The sequence below is a fragment of the Myotis myotis genome, unplaced genomic scaffold (genome assembly GCF_014108235.1).
Source record: "Myotis myotis isolate mMyoMyo1 unplaced genomic scaffold, mMyoMyo1.p scaffold_m19_p_34, whole genome shotgun sequence".
NCBI lineage: Eukaryota > Metazoa > Chordata > Mammalia > Chiroptera > Vespertilionidae > Myotis > Myotis myotis.
The window spans coordinates 365,961-386,767 of record NW_023416340.1 but is presented as its reverse complement, the minus strand read 5'-3'; the positions used below and the strand labels follow the sequence as shown (position 1 = coordinate 386,767).

Below are 20,807 nucleotides of genomic sequence, written 5' to 3'. Positions count from 1 at the left end.
ATGTATTTATTAAAAGAAAGAAAATACAGTAAAACCATAGAATACAGAGGCATGGAAACATTCCAATCTTTCAAAAATGGTTATGTATTTATTTTATGGGGAGTTGGAAAAAAATATGTAACTGGTGTCTCCAAGACACCAATTTGTTTAGGACAAAGCAAATTACACGGACCTATGGCCCAGCCAGCATGGCTCAGTGGTTGAGCATCGAGCTATGAACCAGGAGGTCATGGGTTCGATTCCCGGTCAGGGCACATGCCCGGGTTGTGTGCTCAATCCCCAGTGTGGGGCGTGCAGGAGGCAGCCAAGCGATGATTCTCTCTCATCATTGATGTTTCTATCTCTCTCTCCCTCTCTCTTCCTCTCTCTGAAATCCATAAAAACATATTAAAGCCCTAGCTAGTTTGGCTCAGTGGATAGAGCATTGACCTGTGGACTCAAGGGTCCTGGGTTCGATTCCAGCCAAGGGCACATGCCTGGGTTGCAGGCTCAATCCTCAGTAGGGGCCGTGCAGGAGGCAGCCGATCAATGATTCTCTCTCATTGTTGATGTATTTCTCCCTCTCTCTCTCCCTCTCCCTTCATCCCTGAAATTAATAAAAATATATATTAAAAAAAAGTACACGGACCTACTAAGCTTCTGAAAGTGAGTTGATTTCAAGAAAAAAAGAAGTTAAAATGTTGCTTAAATGGGCTTTAAAACAGTTTTAAGTAAAAAGATGGCGCGTGGTTATGGAGAAAACCCTGCAAGAGGAAGGCGGAGGGTGGGAGTCCCTGATCTGGCACCGCCCGGCCACGTGGCCACCGAGGAATTTGTCTCTTTATTGTGTAAACGACTGTTCATTTACAATTAAACGTTTTATCTGGACACATTGCAGACTGCGGTGCAGTTGTCAGTAATCAGACCGAGGGGTCTGTGTCCCCCTGACTGCTTCCCTCAGTGGGGACATCTTGCAAAACGAAGTTGGGACATCACAGCCGGGATGTTGACACTGACACCCCGCAGGTAGAGGACACTTTCGCCACCAGGATCCCTCGTGACCCCTTTTTCCTGCCACCCCCACTTCCCTCCACTCTCCTCAGCCTTGTCCCCAACCCCTGGCAACACCAGCAACTGCACCTGCACCTGCACCTGCACCTGCACCTGCACCTCCCACTCCAACTCCCCCTCCCTCTCCCCCTCCCCCTCCCCTTGCCCCTCCCCTGCCCCTTCCCCTCCCCCTGCACCTGCAACTCCCCCTCCACCTGCACCTCCCCCCTCCACCTGCACCTCCCCCTCCACCTGCACCTCCTCCCCTTCCCCTCCCCCTCCCCCTGGTGGTCAGTGTGCATCATAGCTACCAGTCATTCTGCCATTTGGTCAATTTGCATATTAGGCTTTTATTACATAGGATAAATATTATGTAGTACATGATTGCATGTTATATGAACAGAAATATAGTGTGCAGTTGTATTTATTAAATATTAAATATATTCATTGCTATTTATTAGCTTAATAATTAAATATACTTATAATTATACAATAAAATATAATTATATATAATTATATAATATAAAATGTATAACTATATTATATAATATAGACACTATATAACATTAATACTATATTCATGTATGTAATGTATACGTATTGATACAGTAGAGTAATATTAATGATATGATTATATTATAGTGCTATATATAATGATATTTAATATATCAAATAATAATATAGTCAATAATTATTTTGCTTAACTCAAAATATCCAAAATACTTTTAAAAAATATGTTTTTATTGATTTCAGAGAGAGGGAGAGACAGAAACATCAATGATGAGAGAGAATCATTGATCAGCTGCCTCCTGCAGGCCCCCTACTGAGGATCCAGCCTGAAACCTGGGCATGTGCCTAGACTGGGAATAGAACCGTGACCTCCCGGTTCATGGGTGGATGCTTAGCCACTGCGCCACACCAGCCGGGCCAACATATTTTTATTTCAACATGTAACCAGTGTGAACAATCATTAAGGAGATCTCTTACTTGTGTTTTGTTTTGTTTTGTTTTGGGCCAAGTCTTCAAAACCCTGTGTGCATGTGTGTCACACTCACAGCGCGTCTCAGTGCGGACTGGCCCGTTTCAAGTGCCCAGGCGCCCCCAGGACTGGCGGCCACCCCGTTGGATGGCCCAGGGCTGACTCCCCTTCCCGTTTGCAAGAGCAGGTGGAGGGCAGGGGACGCCCGTCGTCATGCGGCGCTGGCCCGGGTCTTGCGGGCTCCACGCAGCCGTGTCTGCTTGGGGACAGCCTTTCCGTCAAGGTGCCGTCTGAGCCCTAGGAGGACAGGGCCCCGCCGGGCTGCCCATAGGAAGCGTTGGCTGCTGGGCAGCAAGGTTGTGGAGGGGAAGGCCTGAGCCCAGCCACCTGGGCGGGGGGCCCCTGGGCCCCGGGAGGAAGATCCTGGGTGTCCCTTCTCCCTCGACTGCCAACATCCCTCCTCTGCCCTCTGCCCAGGCTGGCTCAAGGCCTGGCTAGTTTTCTCTCTCTGTCTCTCTGTCTCCTCCTTCTGTCTGTCTGTCTCTCTCTCTGCGTGGTCCTTCCCTGCTTCCCCTGCCGTTTCTCCCTCTGCCCTCACATGCGGGCCTTCTGGAGTTGTCTCTTGAACACGCTTCTCACCTTTCCGATTTCACCGTGAACAGCTTTCTTCAGGGTGTGGACGCCACACCCACTCACCTCGCCCACACTGACTTGGCCTCTTCTCCTAAACCTCGCCCTCCCCTTGCATCCTCTCCCACTTGTGTCCCTGCCTCTCCTCCTGCCTGGTCTTCCAGCTGCCCGGACTGTTTATAAAAGACCATCCCGGTCCCTATTCTACCTTCCTTCAGGATGCAGCCTCCTCCGGGAAGTCCTCCCTGACTTCTCCCTCTGCCTCCCCTCTCTCACGCCCCATCTCTGTTCCTGGCCATCCCCCAGCTTTCCCGGTTGGGGGAGTGAGCTGTAGGCAGGGAGGTCTTTCCCTCATCCCGATTCGATTCGGGAAGGAGTTGCTGTCCCAGGAGCTGTGCCCAACAGCAGTTTTCTAGAAACATTTGAAGGTCAATGGGTGAGATTTAGGTGGCTTCTCGTCAGCCTGTGCCTGGTGCTGCCCAGCCCTGCCCAGGAGGAAGTGGTTCGACATAGAGGCAATTGCCAAACTTGGGGTTTAGGAATCTGCTGGCTCAACCAGTCGGAAGAAGAAGTGGTGGGGGAAGGAAGTGGGTGAGGGTTTTGGCTGAATCAGCTGTTTCCTCCACCAAGTCCCCTGCCACCCGCCCACTGTTAGGTCTGATCAAATCATCAGATCGATTCCCCCTCCCCTGGGACCAGCCTTCAGGCAACTCCACAACGGACATTCCACTCGCTTACGCCGCATTCCACCCCTCTCTCCCCTCCGGAGCTCCCCAGGATCCGGACCTGCACAGAGAATCCTCCACCCAGAAAAAGCCCGCCTGGGGCCCTTTCAAAACCTCCGACTCCCCGCCTGTGGGTGCTGGCGCCATATGGGGGCTCAGCCCATCTGGTATCCAGATACCTAATCAATTCGTAATTTTCACCCCTTTTGGCCCCGTGCGTTCCTCCTGCGGCGACCCTAACACCCGCTGTTCCCAGGCCGGCTCAGGGCCCGCTCCCTGCCTCTGTGCCAACCTGGCACCTCCGGGGGGGTCGTCGCTTCAGATGAGCTCCGTGTGGCAGAATGTCACGTGAGCCACACGCACGCCTCCGCATTTTCCAACAGCCAGGCGAGAGACCAGCAATGAGGAACAGAAAAAACGAGGTAAAATTAATTTTGGCGAAACATTTTATTGACTCAAATATACCTCAAATATTATCATCTAAATATGGGATCAATATAAAATAAGTTCAGCCCTGACCGGTGTGGCTCAGTGGATAGAGCGTCGGCCTGCGGACTCAAGGGTCCCGGGTTCGATTCCGGTCAAGGGCATGTACCTGGGTTGCGGGCACATCCCCAGTAGGGAGTGTGCAGGAGGCAGCTGATCGATGTTTCTAACTCTCTATCCCTCTCCCTTCCTCTCTGTACAAAAAAAATCAATAAAATATTTTTTAAAAAAAGAATAAAATAAAATAAGTTCATTGAGAGACGTCACATTCTCTCTCTTTTTTTTGGTCCCGAGCCTTGGGAATCTGGCGTGTATTTTACACTGAGATCTAGCGCAGCTGGAAAGCTCAGTGCCTCACGTGGCCGGTGGCTGCCACATTGGACAACTCAGCGCCAGAATCCCTTAACGAACGCTTCGACCAGTGGTTCTCAGCCTTGGCTGCACATGAGAATCACCTGGGAACCTTTTTAAAATCCTGATTTCTGGGCCTCGTCCTCCGGAAATTCTGTTTCTTTGTTACTAATGTGGTGGCCCCACCCCATCACAAAGAAACAGAATTTCTGGAGGACGAGGCCCAGAAATCAGGATTTAAAAAAAAGATTCCCAGGTGATTCTCATGTGCAGCTGAGGCTGAGAACCACTGGGTTAGGGTCTAACTTAGACCATCTACAGATTCTGACATGGAACAGCTGGTGTGAGGTTCTAGAATCCTCTGATCCCAATAGCCTTTGACTAACATTGCAGGATCCTTTGGGTCCAATGACCTAGGATTCCAACGTCCGAAGCGTCTGCGATTATAACGCCCTAGCCTTCAGAGACAGAGTCCTCGACCTAGGTCAGGGGCCGGCAAACTCCAGCCCGCAAGCTGTTTGCTTTTATAAATAAAGTTTTATTAGAACACAGCCACGCCCCATGCCCTCTGTGGCTGCTTTATTCTACCGGGAAGACTGGGTAGTTGTGATGGACACCAGACGTGACCTCCTGACCAGGAAATAGTAAGCTACTTACTCTCTGTTCCTTTACTGAAAAAATGGACTGACCCTCTGATCTGCATAGTCCGAGGTTCCAAGACGATTCGAAGACAGATGGTGCTTTTACAGATATTTACTGAATGGTGTGCTTTATAACTTACACGTAGGTTCCATACATTCCTTCCTGCGTATCCAACATCGCTGAATAATATAAATGCTCAGAAGTGACTGGTTTCGCCCTGGCCGGTTTGGCTCAGTGGGTAGAGCATCAGCCTTCGGACTCAAGGGTCCCGGGTTCGATTCCGGTCAAGGGCATGTACCTGGGTTGCGGGCACATCCCCAGTAGGGAGTGTGCAGGAGGCAGCTGATCGATGCTTCTCTCTCATTGATGTTTCTAACTCTCTATCACTCTCCCTTCCTCTCTGTGAAAAAATCAATAAAATATATTTTTAAAAAAATCAATAGAAAATATCCTTGGGTGAGGATTAACAACAAACAAACAAACAAAATAAGAGACTGGTTTCTCCATTTTAGCCATTCACTCACCCTTTCAGGCTTCTAGAATTCCATCAAATCGCCAAACTTCATCCCATTTTGGTGAGGGGGGGTAAAGTGTCATTGATTTGTTACTTTAAAAAATTGTAAAATAGCCCTGGCTGGGCGGCTTTGTTAGTTGGGTCATCAAAAGGTTGCAGGTTGGATCCCTGGCCCCAGTTGGGGCAAATTCGGGAGGTAGCCAATCGATGTGTCTCTCTCACATTAATTCCTTTTTTCCCCTCTCTCTCTCTCTCCCTCCCTCCCTCACTTCCATTCTCTCTAAAAGTCAATGGAAAAACATATTCTCAGGTGAGGAGTAACAAAAATAAATATTTGTAAAATGTGCATGACATAAAATTCACCAGTCGTGGCATGTAGTGCATTCACAGTGTCCTGCAGCTGTCACCACTGTCTAGTTCCAGAACGTATTCCTCCCCCACTCCCCGAAGGCACCCCTCACACCCTCCACCCCCCACATACCTATCAACTAGTCAGTCCCAGGCAACCATCAGCCTGCTTTCTGTTGCTACAGATTTGTTGTGGGAATTCAACCCGTTTTGACTGACAGACGTGTCAGTTTCCTGGGGGGTCGATGTCATAACTGCCTGGGTGTCCTGTCATCCTAAGTTCCTCCCCATGTTGACGTGTAGAGACCCTGTCCTCAGCCCACAGCACGCCCCAGACACCAGGCCCGGCCCCGGCTTCAGGGATCCCAGCCTCTGAGAAACGGATGCCCCGGGACTCAGTGGCCGAGGAGTTTATGCAGATCCCGTGACCTGAGAAAGGGTCTCGTAAACGTATCAGATCAAACGAAGTCTGAGCAGATCAAGCCCCCACGGTCCCCACCCTCAGCTCTTTCCTTCGAGTCTATCTCTGACCAGAGAGGGTTCCCGCAGAAGAGGCCTTCAGGACGTGGGGGGAGGGGGCAGAGGGAGCGTCTGCCTTCAGGGAGGATGGGGGTCTGGGGCGCGGCGCAGCCAAAGGCAGGGTCACCCCCACCCCAAGAGAGGCCTGGAGACGCCCAGGTCCCATGGCAACTTCCAGTCTCTTGTGTCAGAAACAACTTCCTCTAACAACAGGATCTTGTTCTCTAAACAGCCATGAGATAAATATAAACATATGCCCTCCACGTCTGACGCACGTGGACGGGAAAGGAGCCACAGAAACCCAACAAGCTCGGGGGCGGCCTGCGTGGCGGCCTGGACACTCAGAGACGGAAGGCAGCCAGGTAGGATGGCCTGAACGTGAAAGTCCTAAAAGTGAGTCACGTCCTGGGCCCATAGCCTTCTTGGCAAAGGTCAGTCTTTACCTTAAGCGACCCAGTCATTATCTTTTTGCATCTAAGATAACATACCTTGTGAGTGTGTGTTAATCCTCGCCTGAGGTTATTTTTCCATTGATTTTTAGGGAGCGTGGAAGAGAGAGGGAAAGACAGAGAGAAACATCAATGTGAGAGAAACACATCGATTGCTTGCCTCCTGCACGCGCCCCGACCTGCAGGGAGGAGCCTGCAACCGAGGTGCCTGGAGTCGAACCCGGGACCCTCTGCTCCACAGGCTGATGCTCTATCCACTGAGCCAAACCGACTCAGGCTAAGATAACGGACCTTTGAAAGGTCAGAGGGAGCTCCTTTTCCAGCCCCCTCGGGGTGCACTCAGCCGCCAGGGCCGAGGCCCGAGACCCCCTGGGTCACCCGGGCCCCGAATACCACCTCCACATGCTGTACATGCCGATGACCCACTCCCCTGCGCCCACCCGTGCTCAGAAGCACGTGTCTCCCCCGTTTTACTGTTTACCCAACCCCAGCGCTTTCCCTTCCTTGCTTTCTCCCGCCCCCCTCATCTACCACCCATGGGGCTCACTTAACCCTCCTTACGCCTCCTGCGTGGACTGTAAGGTGCAAACTTAAGCTGCAAAGCGGCCACGTTCAGGGGCACTCTTTCAGATTGTTGAGATGTTGCTTCCAGGCCGTTGTCATCATTTTGGCTCAGACTCATACAAATTCTCTACGGCTTTGGATGCTTCTTACAGCGACACATCACACAAGGAGAGACACGCAAACACACACAAAAGAAGTGCCCAACAGCCCTGGCCGGGTGGCTCAGTTGGTTGGAGCGTCCTCTTGTGCACCAAAAGGTCCCGGGTTCGACTCCCAGGCAGGGCACATAGCTAGGCTGTTGGCTCCATCCCCTATCGGAGGCTCGAATGGGGGGCAACCGACCCATGTTTCTCTCTCTCTTTCCCACTTCCTCTCTCTCTCTCTCAAATAAATAAATAAATTGGTGGACAAACAATTCCAGAGTTGGAGTGAGAGCCCTTTCCTCTTGCTAAACCTGCTTTCTTAAAATGTAAATTCTAAGAATTTATATCCTTTCTGTGGTTATTTTTAACAAACATTTACGTAGCGTGTTCTGTGAACCAGGCACCACTGTGGGTTTTAAATTTTCTTCACCCATTTTTAAAATTTTTTTAAAAATATATATTTTATTGATTTTTTACAGAGAGGAAGGGAGAAGGATAGAGAGCTAGAAACATCGATGAGAGAGAAACACCGATCAGCTGCCTTCTGCACACTCCCCACTGGGGATGTGCCCGCAACCCAGGTACATGCCCTTGACCGGAATCGAACCTGGGACCCTTCAGTCCGCAGGCCGATGCTCTATCCACTGAGCCAAACCGGTTAGGGCTCTTCACCCATTTTTTAAAATCGGTTTTATATTTACAATATGACTCTTTTGATCACGTTTTAAAATTGATTTTAGACAGAGAGGAAGGGAGAGAGGGAGAGAGAGAAACATCGATGTGAGAGAGAAACATCGGTCGGTTGCCTGCAGCCTGGGCCTGGCCCTGACCGGGATTCGAACCTGTGACCTTCCGGTGCACCGGACAACGCTCCAACCAACTGAGCCAGACGGGCCAGGGTGGACCTGGAATCGGAACCTCATCGTCCTGGCTCCCGAGTCCATGTTCTCAGCCTCCGTGCTGTGCTGGGAGGGAGCTGGAGAACCACTACGGTCAACATCTTCCCATTTCAAAGTTGGACAACTGAGGCCCACAGAGGAGAGAGTGTGTCCCTGGACAGGGACCAGGCCCGGGGCAGGTCTGCCTCCGGCCGGCCTGTAGTGTGTGGGTTCTTGACTTTGTGCAGGAGAGATTTCACAACGTGAGTCCGGGTGACTGTGAGAGTGTGTTTATTAAAGCGGGGACGGTGACACAGGGCTGCTGTCAGCTCACTGGGAAGTCAGAGAAAAGGGGGCCTTGGGGACGGGATAGGGGGCGAGCTGCCGCTGCCCACTGCTGTCCTGGTTGCAAGTCTCGTGGGGGCCTTTAGAGTTTTTAGGAGGAAGTAAAAGTTCATGCCCTCGAAGGGGCGTGGGCGTGCTCTAGAGCGAGCCACTGCTGGCATCCTTTGTCTTGAGGGTTTTATCTCCCTTCTGCAGGCGAGGATCTTAGGGGAGGGTTTCGGCAGAATATTCATCAGTTTTCCAGTTGTTGTTTTTTTTAATAATATTTTTGTTGCTTTCAGAGAGGAAGAGAGAGGGAGAGATAGAAACATCAATGATGAGAGAGAATCATGGATCGGCTGCCTCCTGCACGCCCCACACTGGAGATCGAGCCCGCAACCCTGGCCTGTGCCCCGCCCGGGAATCGAACCGTGACCTCCAGGTTCACAGGTCGATGCTCAACCGCTGAGCCCCTCCGGCCGGCCGGGCTCCAGGTGTGTTTTCAATATGCAGATGCATCCAGGTGAGCGTAGCGTGGAGTTTGGGATTATGCCTTGGTCTGCTTTGCTGTTTTAGTTTTATCTTGGGTCCGTCTGGCTCTAGTGTTTTGTTTTGTTTAATATATTTTTATTGATTTCAGAGAGGAAGGGAGAGGGAGAGAGAGATAGAAGCATCAATGATGTTCGAGAATCATTGATCGGCTGCCTTCTGCACCCGCCAGGGATCGAGCCCACAACCCGGGCACGTGCCCTTGACCGGAATCGAACCAGGGACCCTTGAGTCCCCAGGCCGACGCTCTATCCACCGAGCCAAACCGGCTATGGCTAGTGGGGCTCTGGTGGGGAGCTCTAGCTCCCCTGACCTCATCTGTCCTTGGGTTCGGCCGGCACCAGTGGCAGTAACTGGGTCTCTGTTCTCTCGCTCCCCGACCAGGGGGGTTAAGCTCCGTGCTCTCTGGTGTCCTTGGTGAGGGGGGAGAAGTCTGGCGATTCCCTAGCTGGCTGTGCTTTGTTCAAATTGTTTGGCCTGGTGTAGCTATCCCTCTCGGTTTCCCATTCCACTTGCCCAGGAATTTTCCCAGCTTCTTGCTATCCTGCCAGTGGGGTTTGTGTGTGTTCCGTCTGCCTCTGGGGCCTCAGGCTCTGTGGTTGTCGCTGTGGTCTTTCTGTGGATGACTCGGCCCCGAGCTGTCTCCCCCGGGACACGAGAGACAGGAGCAATTACTGGTCAGTCCTCAGGGCTCAGCCGGGCAGACCGGAGGGCTGGGCACACCCGTGGAGGCTGGGAGGGGGCGGCAGGCTGTGGGTGCTGGGGGAGGAAGGCCTCCCAGGGCCCTGTGGGGACAGCAAGACCCCCTGGCCTCCAAGGTCACACCGCACGCAGGTCTGGCTGCCGGGAAGCTGGTGACACTGAGACTGCGGGTGGGGACCTGGCCAGCCTTCCACCCACCACCCCATCCTGACCTCATCTGCTGCCCAGTCATTTGGGATGTGAGTCATGGGAAGAATACAGGACAAACACCTCGGGAGGAGGAAAAGGCCACTCCTGCTTCCCCCCGGGGAGGGAGGTGTGCGGGTCCGGGAAGTGCAGTGCCCAGCAGCCGGGCAAACAGGACCAGCTTCCAGGGACCCACGAGGTGCCGGACACTCGGGAGAGACCCCAGACGGCCAGGGTCCCAGCTGAGGGCCTGGATCCTGCTCCCAGGTGGCATTTGGCCAAATCGGGGGCCCTCTTGCAAGAGACGGTAAGGATGGAGGGGAGAGGGCTGGAGGGGAGAGGGCTGGAGGAAGGTGGTGGGGATGGTGGTGGGGGGGTGGTTCACAATCTTGGCCCAGGAGTCTCCTTCCTTTCAGAATCTGGGCATCAGAACCTGAATGTGAGGAATGAGCTCTTAACCACATCTCGTTGGAATCCACATCAGAACCCCAGGCTTTGGGACAGCCCCGGGCCACCCAACCAGAAGGCTGCCCAAAAGATCCAAACATATCACCACCCTCAGGTGTCCAGAACTCTCGGACCTGCACCTCCCGGGAAGTCCACCAGATGGTCACGTGGCCCAGGAACCAGCCCTTGAACCTGGCGATTGATTCCACTTCTTAGGCAAGGCCCTTGGACTCCTCTTCCCGTGTAACATCCGCACAGAGAGGTGCGCTTGCAGCGCGGGGTGTCTCCAGGAGCCGAGCACTCAGGTAACTGGCACCCACGGGGGTTGGGGGGGCCCTGAGGAACAGGCCGGGCTCAGGCCCAGCGTCCCGTGGCCCCACCCCCGTCACTCCCCACCCCCCAGGGGACCCTCTGGCCTGGTTTTAACTTTCTGTGAGTGGGATCATCCATCCAGTAGATTCTCCTGGGTGCCTGGCTCTCTCTCCTCACACGGAGCCCACCCAGTTCATGCTCTGGTCCTAGGATCTTCCACGGCCTGACCAGCGCGTGGTGTGTCTCTCCGTCCTCCCGTGGGTGGGTATGTGCACGCCGCGAGCACCCCGTGCGTGTCTTTCCGTTCCGTCTGTTCAGCCTCCACTGTGCCCCACGGTTTCCCCGAGCAGCGGTTCCAGCCAGACCGGCTGATGCACAAACGCACGGGTGACCCTGTAGCTTCTCTGTGCCTCAGTTTCCCTCCTTATTATTATTATCATCATTATTTTTAAAAAATATATTCTTATTGATTTCAGAGAGGAAGGGAGAGGGAGAGAGAGAGACAGAAACATCAATGATGAGAGAGAATCATTGATCGGCTGCCCCCTGCACACACCCCTATTGGGGATCGTGCCCTGGACCGGAATCGAACCCGGAACCCTTCGGTCCGCAGGCTGATGCTCTAGCCACTGAGCCAAACCAGCGAGGGCTTAAAAAATATTTTTATTGACTTCAAAGAGGAAGGGAGAGGAAGTGGGAGATAGAAACATCAGTGAAGAGAGAGAATCATTGATCTGCTGCCTCCTGCACACCCCCTACTGGGGGTCGAGCCTGCAACCCGGGCATCGAACCGGGGAATCTATTCCTGACCAGGAATCGAACCGTGACCTCCTGGTTCACAGGCTGATACTCCAACACTGAGCCACGCCGGCTGGGCCCTCTTTATTATCGTCTCCGTCAAATATCAACTGAGCACACGCTGTGTGCCTGGTGCCGTTCGGGATGCCGGACGCGGCAGGGAAGAGCGGGCACTCCGGAAAATGGGGACCATGGTAATAATGCTGACATCCTGGGAAACGGAGCTAATAACAACTTATTTCATAGGGTTACGCCTCCTCTATGATGGGAGTGATTATAAAATGATTATGGTAATTATGTTTTATATGTAGATAGAGACATACAAGCAGACTGCGTTATATAAAATAATGCTGCTGCTCATGGATTATCATTAAATGTCCTTGAGTCCGAGGCCGACTAATCGCGTGACACGCCCAGGCCGTGGACTGATTCCGAAGCCTTTATGGAGACAGGAGGGTATGTGTGTGCAGATAGGGAAACAGACCCAAGACACATGAAGGGGACGAGATTAAGCGATGACACAGTGGATGTTGACTGTTCCCATTTCTGTGTAATATATTAAGAGGGGAATAACATACACAGACGGACTGAGTTGCTTACACGCAGAGAACTTTCCGGATTTTAATCGGTAAGAGCTGGGGAGGGTGGGGGGGTCTCAGGGCGGGGAGAGAGGGTGGGCCTAGGTGGCAGGTAGCGGTGCCGGCCACGCACACACGTCGAAGGCCACTGAGGACCAGGTGCTGCGCTCAGCTCTTCCCGCCCATTAACTTGGTGAATTCGCACAACACCCGCGAGATGAGGCAGTGGAGGCCCAGAGAGGTTAAGTGATGTGCCCAAGGCCACACAGCTGGTGAGATTTGAGTTTTTAATAATAATAAAAAATTCCTCATCCAAGGATATGTTTCTATTGGTTTTTGGAGAGATGGGTGGGAGGAGAGAGAAAAATCCATGTGAGAGAGAAACATTGATTGGTTGCCTCCCGTATACACCCAGACCAGGGATCGAACCCCAACCCTAAGGATTCGCCCTGACTGGGAATCGAGCTACACCCTTTTGGGGCACCAGGTGATGCTCCAACCAACTAAGCCACCCAGTCGGGGTGAGTTTAAAAAAAAATTTTTTTTAAGAACTTTAAAAAAAATATTTTTATTGAGTTCAGAGAGGAAGGGAAAGGGAGAGAGAGATGGAAGCATCAGTGATAACAGAGGATCATTGATTGATTGGCTGCCTCCTGCACGCCCCCTATTGGGGATCGAGCCTACAACCTGGGCATGTGCCCTTGACCAGAATCGAACCCGGGATCCTTCAGTCCACAAGCCGATGCTCTCTTCACTGAGCCAAAAGGGATGGGGCTTTACTTTTTAATTAATTAATTGATTGCTTGGTTTTTAAAGAGAGGAAGGGTCCTGGCCAGTGGTGCTAAATGGTTAGAACGTCAGCCCTTGCATCGAAGGGTCTTGGTTTCAATTCCAGGTCAAGGGCATGCATCTGGGTTGTGGGTTTGATCCCTGGCCCCAGTTTGGGCATGTGCTCTCTCATATCGATGTTTCTCTCTCTCTCTCTCTCCCCCTCACCCTGCTTCCCTTCCACTCTCTCCAAAAATCAGTGGGAAAAATATCCTCCGGTGAGGATGGACATAAATAAATAAATAAATAAAGAGAGAGAGAGAAAGGGGGAGAGAGAGAGAGAGAGAGAGAGAGAGAGAGAGAGAGAGAAAGGGGCAGAGAGAGAGAGAGAAAGGGGCAGAGAGAGAGTGTGTGCGAGAGAGAATCATTGGTTTGTTGTTCGACTTATTTTTTTAATATATATATATATATTGTTGATTTCAGAGAGGAAGGGAGAGGGAGAGAGGGAAACATCAATGATGAGAGAGAATCATTGATCGGCTGCCTCCTGCATGCCCTGCACTGGGGACCTGCAACCCTGGCATGTGCCCTTGACCGGAATCGAACCCGGGACCTTTCAATCCGCAGGCCGACGCTCGATCCGCTGAGCCAAACCAGCCAGGGCTGTCCCACTTACTGATTTATGCGTTGGTTGTTGCTTGTATGTGCCCTGACTGGGGATCAAACCCGCAACCTTGGTGCTTCGGGATGACGCTCTCACCACCTGGCCTCGGCCAGGGCTCCGAGGGTTTGAGTGTTTAAAGCTCACTCCAGCGACGAACATAACACGAGAACAGAGGCCCGTCCTTCAAACACACACGCACTTCAAAGGGGCTTGGCCTCTCAGCGGCTACTGAGCTTCTCCTTTACTTTTGCAGGGTGGAGGGAACGGGGGCGGGCGGGGGGGCGCCCCAACTTCCCCTCCGCCTTTCCTGTTGTGTTAGCCCTGGCGGGAACTCCGGGCAGCGCCAGCAGGCCAGCCCCGTCAGCAAGAGCCTGAGAGCCAGGCCGCCCTGCAGATCCAGCGTCTCCCCCAGCTCTTGCCCCGGGTCACGTGCTGTACACACAGTGACTCCTCAAGGCCTCCCCAAACCGGTGAGACAGGCTCACCTGGCTGACTCTCGTTTCTCGGACAAACTGCAACCGGGTCCCGGAGCCTGGATCTGCTCGCGGCCGCTGGCTGTCCTGCCTTCTAACTCTCCCGAGTCTAAGGTTTTTGGATGATAAATAGTCTAGGGCCCGGAGTACCAGAGTGGGGCTAACACGGTTTGAAACGCAACTCTTGTTTCTGGCTTAGCTGAGCGATCTTAGGTAAGTTACTTAACTTCTCTGTGCCTCGGTTTCCTTGTCTGCAGAATGGGTATGACGGCGGCATTAAAACCAGAGGGTTGTTAGAAGGATTAAACAATAGGATGGCCCTTCCTAGCCAGTTTGGCTCAGTGGATAGAGCGTCAGCCTGCGAACTGAAAGGTCCCAGTTTTTTTTTTTTTTTTTAAATGTATTTCTTTATTGATTTCAGAGAGGAAGGGAGAAGGAGAGAGAGATAGAAACATCGGCTGCCTCCTGCACACCCCTCACCGGGGATGGAGCCCGCAACCCAGGCATGTGCCCCCCGCCGGAATCGAACCTGGGACCTATCGGTCCGCAGGCTGACGCTCTATCCACTGAGCCAAGTCGGCTAGGGCGTCCCAGTTTGATTCCGGTGTCAAGGGCACATGCCCAGGTTGTGGGCTTGATCCCTGGTTGGGGACTTGTAGGAGGCAGCCGATCCATGATTCTCTCTCATCGTGGATGTTTCTGTCTCTCTCTCCCTCTTCCTTCCTCTCTGAAATCAATAAAAAAATATATAAAAAACAAACAAACAAACAAACAAAAAACAATAGGATGTTTAACGGTGCTTGGAGCAATGCCCAGCACATAACACGAAGTGCTCCGTAGATAATGGCTTCTAAGAATAATATTAATAATCATACCAACAACAATAATTACTATCGCTGTAATCCCGTGGTCGGCAAACTGCGGCTCGTGAGCCACATGCGGCTCTGTGGCCCCTGAGTGTGGCCACGAAGTTTCAATCGCACTGTATGTGTGCGCCCGCACGTGGTATTTTGTGGAAGAGCCACACTCAAGGGGCCGCAGTTTGCCGACCACTGCTGTAATCGATCATGTCGCTTCTCTGCTCAGTACCCGCCCATCTCACACGGAATACAAGATAAGGTCCGAAATGCCCCATGTGGCCCCTGATATCTCTTTGTTCTGACTTCCCCCTAATCTCCTCATCTATCACTCCAGGCACATGATGTTCCTTGAAAGTGGCCATCACATTCCTACCCCAGGACCTTTGCACTGGCTCTGTCCTGGGCCTCGAAGTCTCCCCTAAACCCACACACAGCGCCCTCTCTCACTTCCATTATGGCTTCGCTCAGACGTTACCTTCTCAGAGACGCCCTCCCTGACCACTCATTTAAAATTCCAATGTAGGGAATTAAAAATTCCCTTTGTGATTTTCTCTCTCCCTCGTCATAGCATTTGTCACCTTCGGAAATACTTAGTATTTTGCTTGTTCTTCTCCTGTCTGACTCCTCCCACTAGGGTGGCAGACCCAAGGGAAAAGGGGTTTTTGTCTGTTTGTCCCTTGCTGTGCATGCAGTGATGGCAATGGAGAAGGTACTCAGGAGTTGTATTGAGTGAATGAATGAATGAATGAGTTGTAGAGAATTCAACTTTTTTCCCTGCTTACCTATCTCTATCATTACTTTTTAAAATTGCTCCGGTGGGATTCTAGAAACGTCCGTTTCTCGACATGGCCGCCAGTTTCCCAGTTGTGCTCAGGCTGGGAAACCCAGCGAGTGTCCCTGTGTGAGGTGTGCCTTTGCTGTCTGCATGTTTTACTAGGATCTCATTTATGTTAAAAAAAAAAGGGGGGGGGGGCCCTTGCCGGTTTGGCTCAGTGGACAGAGCATCAGCCTTTGGACTGAAGGGTTCCGGGTTCGATTCCAGTCAAGGGCATATGCCTGGGTTGCAGACTCAGTCTCCAGTGGGGGGCGTGCAGGAGGCAGCTGATCAATGATTCTCTCTTATCATTGATGTTTCTATCTCTCTCTCCCTCTCTCTTCCTCTCTGAAATCAATAAAAATACATTATAAGGGGGGGGGGGGCGCTGGCTGGGTGGCTCAGTTGGTTGGAGCATCATCCCGTTCACCGAAAGGTTGCAGGTTTGATTCCCAGTCAGGGCACATACCTAGGTTTTGCGTTCGATCCCTGGTCGGGGCAGGTGTGGGAGGCAACTGATCGATGTTTCTCTCTCTCTTCCACGCTCTCTAAAAATCAATGGAAATCATATCCTCAGGTGAAGATTAACAAAAACAAACAAAAAGGTGAGAAAATTGCTCCAGAGGCACATTCCATTGCACCAAGATTTGAAAATACAGGTGAAGAGGAACCAAGTCAAATACTTTTGCCCTGAATACATATTAACCTTTCCCTCTTGACGGATACACACACTCCAGTATCTTAAATCCCAGAATGATGGGTGAGTGTTCTAACATGTTAATGCGCTAGAACTCCATTGCCCAGTAAGGCAGCCACTGGCCAGGTGTAGCTATTTACATGAGTTAAAATTAAGTAACATTGAAATTTTACTTTCTCGGTCACCATGGCCCTACTTCTTCTCTTTTTAAATATGTTTTTATTGATTTGAGAGAGGAAAAGAGAAGGGGAGAGAGAGAGAGAAAAACATCGATCGGCTGCCCCCTGCAGGCTCCCTACTGGGATTGAGCCCACAACCCAGGCATGTGCCCTGAATGGGAATCGAACAGGCGACCTTTCGGTGCTCAGGACGGCGCTCAACCAAACTGAGCCGCGCTGGCCAGGGCCCCGTTTCCGACACTCAGTGGCCACCTGTGCTGGCGGCTGCCACGGTGGACAGCACAGACACGGAACACGTCCGCCAACATCGCGACTTCCACAGGACAGCGCTGCTCCCCAGTTCCGAGCAACAACCGGCTAGGGTTCCAATAGTGTCGTATTTCAGAATTCCAAGATTTTTAAAAATATATTTTTATTGATTTCAGAGAGGCAGGGAGAGAAAGAGATAGAAACATCAATGATGAGAGGGAATTCTTGATCGGCTGCCTCCTGCAGGTCCCCTACTAGGGAACGAGGCTGGAACCCAGGCATGTGCCCTGGACTGGAATCGAACCCAGGATCCTTCAGTCTGCAGGCCAATGCTGTATCCACGGAGCTATCCGGCTAGGGCAGAATTCCAGGATTTTTTTTTTAATCTTGATCGTGCCCTAGCATTGGATCGTGTCCCAAGTTCTGAGATGCCCATAAGCAGGAGTCTAACACTGACTTGTTTTAGAATTCCAGAAGGCTCACCGGCCAGGGCTCTGTCCTTGCATTCGAGAATCCCAGGGTTCTAACGGGCTGGGGTTCTAGGTTGGCATATTCTAGAATTCCAAATGCTAACCAGCTAGTCCACCGGCATTGCAGGGAGCCCAGTATTCAGACACACCGGCTCTCCAACATTGCCGTATCCTAGTTTCTTTTCTTTTCTTTTTTATAAAATCCTCATCCTGGAAATGTTTTTCCATTGACTCTTAGAGAGAGTGGAAGAGAGAGGGAAAGACAGAAACATCGATGTGAGAGAAACACATTGATGGGTTGCCTCCTGCACGCGCCCTGACCGGGACCCGGGCCGGGGAGGAGCCTTTAACCCAGGTACGTGCCCTTGACCGGAGCCGAACCTGGAACCCTTCGGTCCACAGGCCAGTGCTCTGTCCACTGAGCCACACCAGCCAGGGCTCATATCCTCGTTTCTCAGATCCTGATGGGCCGGGTTCCCACACCCGAGGACTCCAAGCTGGGAGAGTGTCCGTGGCTGAGGTGGCGTGGCCTTTGTCTCCTGCCCAGGTGCCTGGATGGAGAACGCGTCTCTCAGCGACGAGTATGAGTACAGCCACTATGACGAGGAGGTTTCGGATTTCCCCGTGGACTGCGCCGACGGCACCTGCGTCGCCCTCGGGCCCCTCCGAGTGGCCCCTCTCCTGCTGTACGCACTGGTCTTCCTGGTGGGGGTGCCGGGCAACGCCATGGTGGCCTGGGTGAGCCGCCAAGAGGCCCAGCGGCGGGCCGGGGCCGCCTGGTTCCTCCATCTGGCCATGGCCGATCTGCTCTGCTGCGTGTCCCTCCCGATCCTGTCGGTGCCCATCGCGTGGGGAGGCCAGTGGCCCTATGGGGCCGTGGGCTGCCGGGCCCTGCCCGCTGTCATCCTGCTGTCCATGTTCACCAGCGTGCTGCTCCTGGCCGCCCTCAGCGCGGACCTGTGCCTCCTGGCGCTGCGGCCCGCCTGGTGGGCACCCGATCGGCGGGCGTGCCGGGTGCGGGTGGCCTGCGGGGCGGCCTGGGCCTCGGCCTTGCTGCTGACCCTGCCCTCGGCCATCTACCGCCGCCTGCACCGGGAGCGCTACCCGGCCCGGCTGGAGTGCGTGGTGGACTATGGCGGCTCGGCCGTGGCCGAGAACACGGTGGCCGCCGTCCGGTTTCTGGGCGGCTTCCTGGGGCCGCTGGTGGTCGTGGCCGGCTGCCACGGCGCCCTCCTGTGCCGCGCGGCCCCACGCCGCTGGCCGCTGGGCATGGCCGTGGTGGCCGGCTTCTTCGTCTGCTGGGCCCCCTACCACGTGCTGAGGCTGGTGCTCGCCGCGGCCGCCCCGCGCTCCCGGCTGCTGGCCCGGGCCCTGCGGGCGGAGCCCCTGGTCGCGGGCCTGGCCCTGGCCCACGGCTGCCTCAACCCCGTGCTCTTCTTGTATTTCGGGCGGGCGCAGCTCTGCCGGTCACTGCCCGCCGCCTGTCGCTGGGCCCTGCAGGGGCCGGAGAGCCAGGATGAGAGTGCGGTCAGCAAGAAGTCCACCAGCCACGACCTGGTCTCGGAGATGGCGGTCTAGGCCGGAGGGGAAACCGGCCTGTCTCCTCCGACCCCAATTCACCAAACTGGCTTCAGGGAGATTCAGGGTTTCAGTGCTATCGTCATGTATCCCTTTATTCACTCAACAAACGTTGTTTTTTTTTTTTAACATATATTTTTTATTGATTTCAGAGAGGATGGGAGAGGGAGAGGGAGATAGAAACATCAATGATGAGAGAGAATCATTGATCGGCTGCCTCCACCGTCCCCCACTTAGGGATCAAGCTTGCAACCCAGGCGTGTGCCCTTGACCGGAATTGAACCCAGGACCCTTCAGCCCTTAGGCCAATGTTCTATCCACTGAGCCAAACCAGCCAGGGCTCAACACATGTTTCTTATGCACCCGCTTTGTGCAATGAGTATCCTAGTATAGGCCCTGGGACGTAGCAGTGGCCCAAACAGACACAGGTCCCTGCCCTTGGGGAGCTGCCTGTCTTGCGGAGGAATACCGGCAATAAGCAAAGAAATAAAGAAATACGCAATGTGTCCTTCGGGTGAGGTGGTATTTGAACCAAGATCTGAAGAAGGGAGGGGAGAGGCATGCTTCAACCTGGAGAAAAGCATTTCAAGCGGAGGGAACAGCAGGTGCAAAGGCCCTGGGGTCAAGTGGGCTTGGCACATTCCAAGAAGAGCAAGGAGGCCAGTGTGGGAGAGCAGAGTGAGCGAGAGGGAGAGTGGGGTGAGACGGAGAGAGAGAGGTGGAGGGGCCTGGGGGGGTGGACTTGGAAATGCTTCTAGACCATAGCAACTGTTTGGGGATCCCCGGGAGGGTTCTGAGCTACAGTGACCAGGTAAAATACCAAACACCCAATTACATTTGAATTTCAGATCAACCACAACATTGTTTAGCATGAGGTATGGCCCATGCAAAAAATTTTAAAAAAATATGTTTTGTTGATATTTAGAGAGGGGGGGGGGGAAGAGAGAGAGAGAGAGAGAGAGAGAGAGAGAGAGAGAGAGAGAGAGAGAGAGAGAAACATCGATGAGAGATGAACATCATCATCAATCAGCTGCCTCCTGCATGCACCCCCACCTGGGAATGAGCCTACAACCCAGACCTGGGCCCTGAGTGGGAATCGAACCGGCGACCTTCTGGTTCCTGGGTCCGAGGCTCCATCCCTTCTGGCCTATGCAGTATCTGACATACTTATGCTAAAAACATTGCTTGTTTGTGGATCGGAAATTCAAATTTAACTGAGCAGTCTGTAATGTTTCTAAATCAGGCAACCCTATTCTGAGCAAAGGAGTGTCTGGATTTGACTTAGATTTTAATAGGATCCCTCGGTTGCTGGTGGAGACTGGACTATGGGGGAAGGGAGAGGGTAGGGAGGAGCTACTGCAAAGGCTGATGGTGCGAGAGGTGAGGGTGACTTCGATCAGGGTCACAGCAGCACAGGTGGTGAGAGGGTGACAGGTTATGGATCTATTTTGCAGGAAAGGCTGCGTCCAAGCTCTGTAACTTGGTATTCGAGACCTGTCTCCACCGCTGAACACACTTATATTCTAGGTGCTCAGACCCTGTAGCAAACAGAATGATGGCCCCAAAGATCTCCACATCCTAATCCCCTAAACTTGTAAATAGGGGGCCTCACATGACAAAAGGAACGTCACAGATTTGATTGCATGAGGGAGCCCGAGATGGGGAGACGATCCTGGATCATCCAGGTGAGCCCACCGACATCTCGTGTCCTTCTAAGAGGGAGGCAGAAGGGTCAGCGTCAGTAGCAGGAGATGTGACCATGGAAGTAGATGTCAGAGGGATGTGGGGAGGGGGCCACAAGCCAAGGAATGCAGGCAGCCCCCAGAAGCGGAGAAAGGCAGGGAAATGGATTCCCTCCAAAGCCCCCAGAAGGAACACAGACTCGCCAGTGCCTTGATTTCA

The 20,807-nt window shown here is 52.8% G+C and overlaps 1 protein-coding gene across 2 annotated transcripts; it reads left to right on the top strand.

The window, feature by feature from the left end:
* Positions 1–9,384: 9,384 nt before the first annotated feature.
* C5AR2 (complement component 5a receptor 2) lies at positions 9,385–19,065 on the top strand. 2 transcript variants are annotated; one of them, XM_036302999.1, is made up of 3 exons: positions 9,385–10,325; positions 10,581–10,770; positions 17,875–19,065. In XM_036302999.1, the coding sequence occupies exon 3, from the start codon at positions 17,883–17,885 to the stop codon at positions 18,903–18,905; it is 1,023 nt and encodes a 340-aa protein (XP_036158892.1). In that variant the 5' UTR covers positions 9,385–10,325; positions 10,581–10,770; positions 17,875–17,882; the 3' UTR covers positions 18,906–19,065. The 2 variants fall into 2 exon arrangements, with proteins under 2 accessions (XP_036158892.1, XP_036158893.1); XM_036303000.1 differs by lacking the exons at positions 9,385–10,325; positions 10,581–10,770 and adding an exon at positions 13,942–14,271.
* The last annotated feature ends 1,742 nt before the right edge of the window (positions 19,066–20,807 follow it).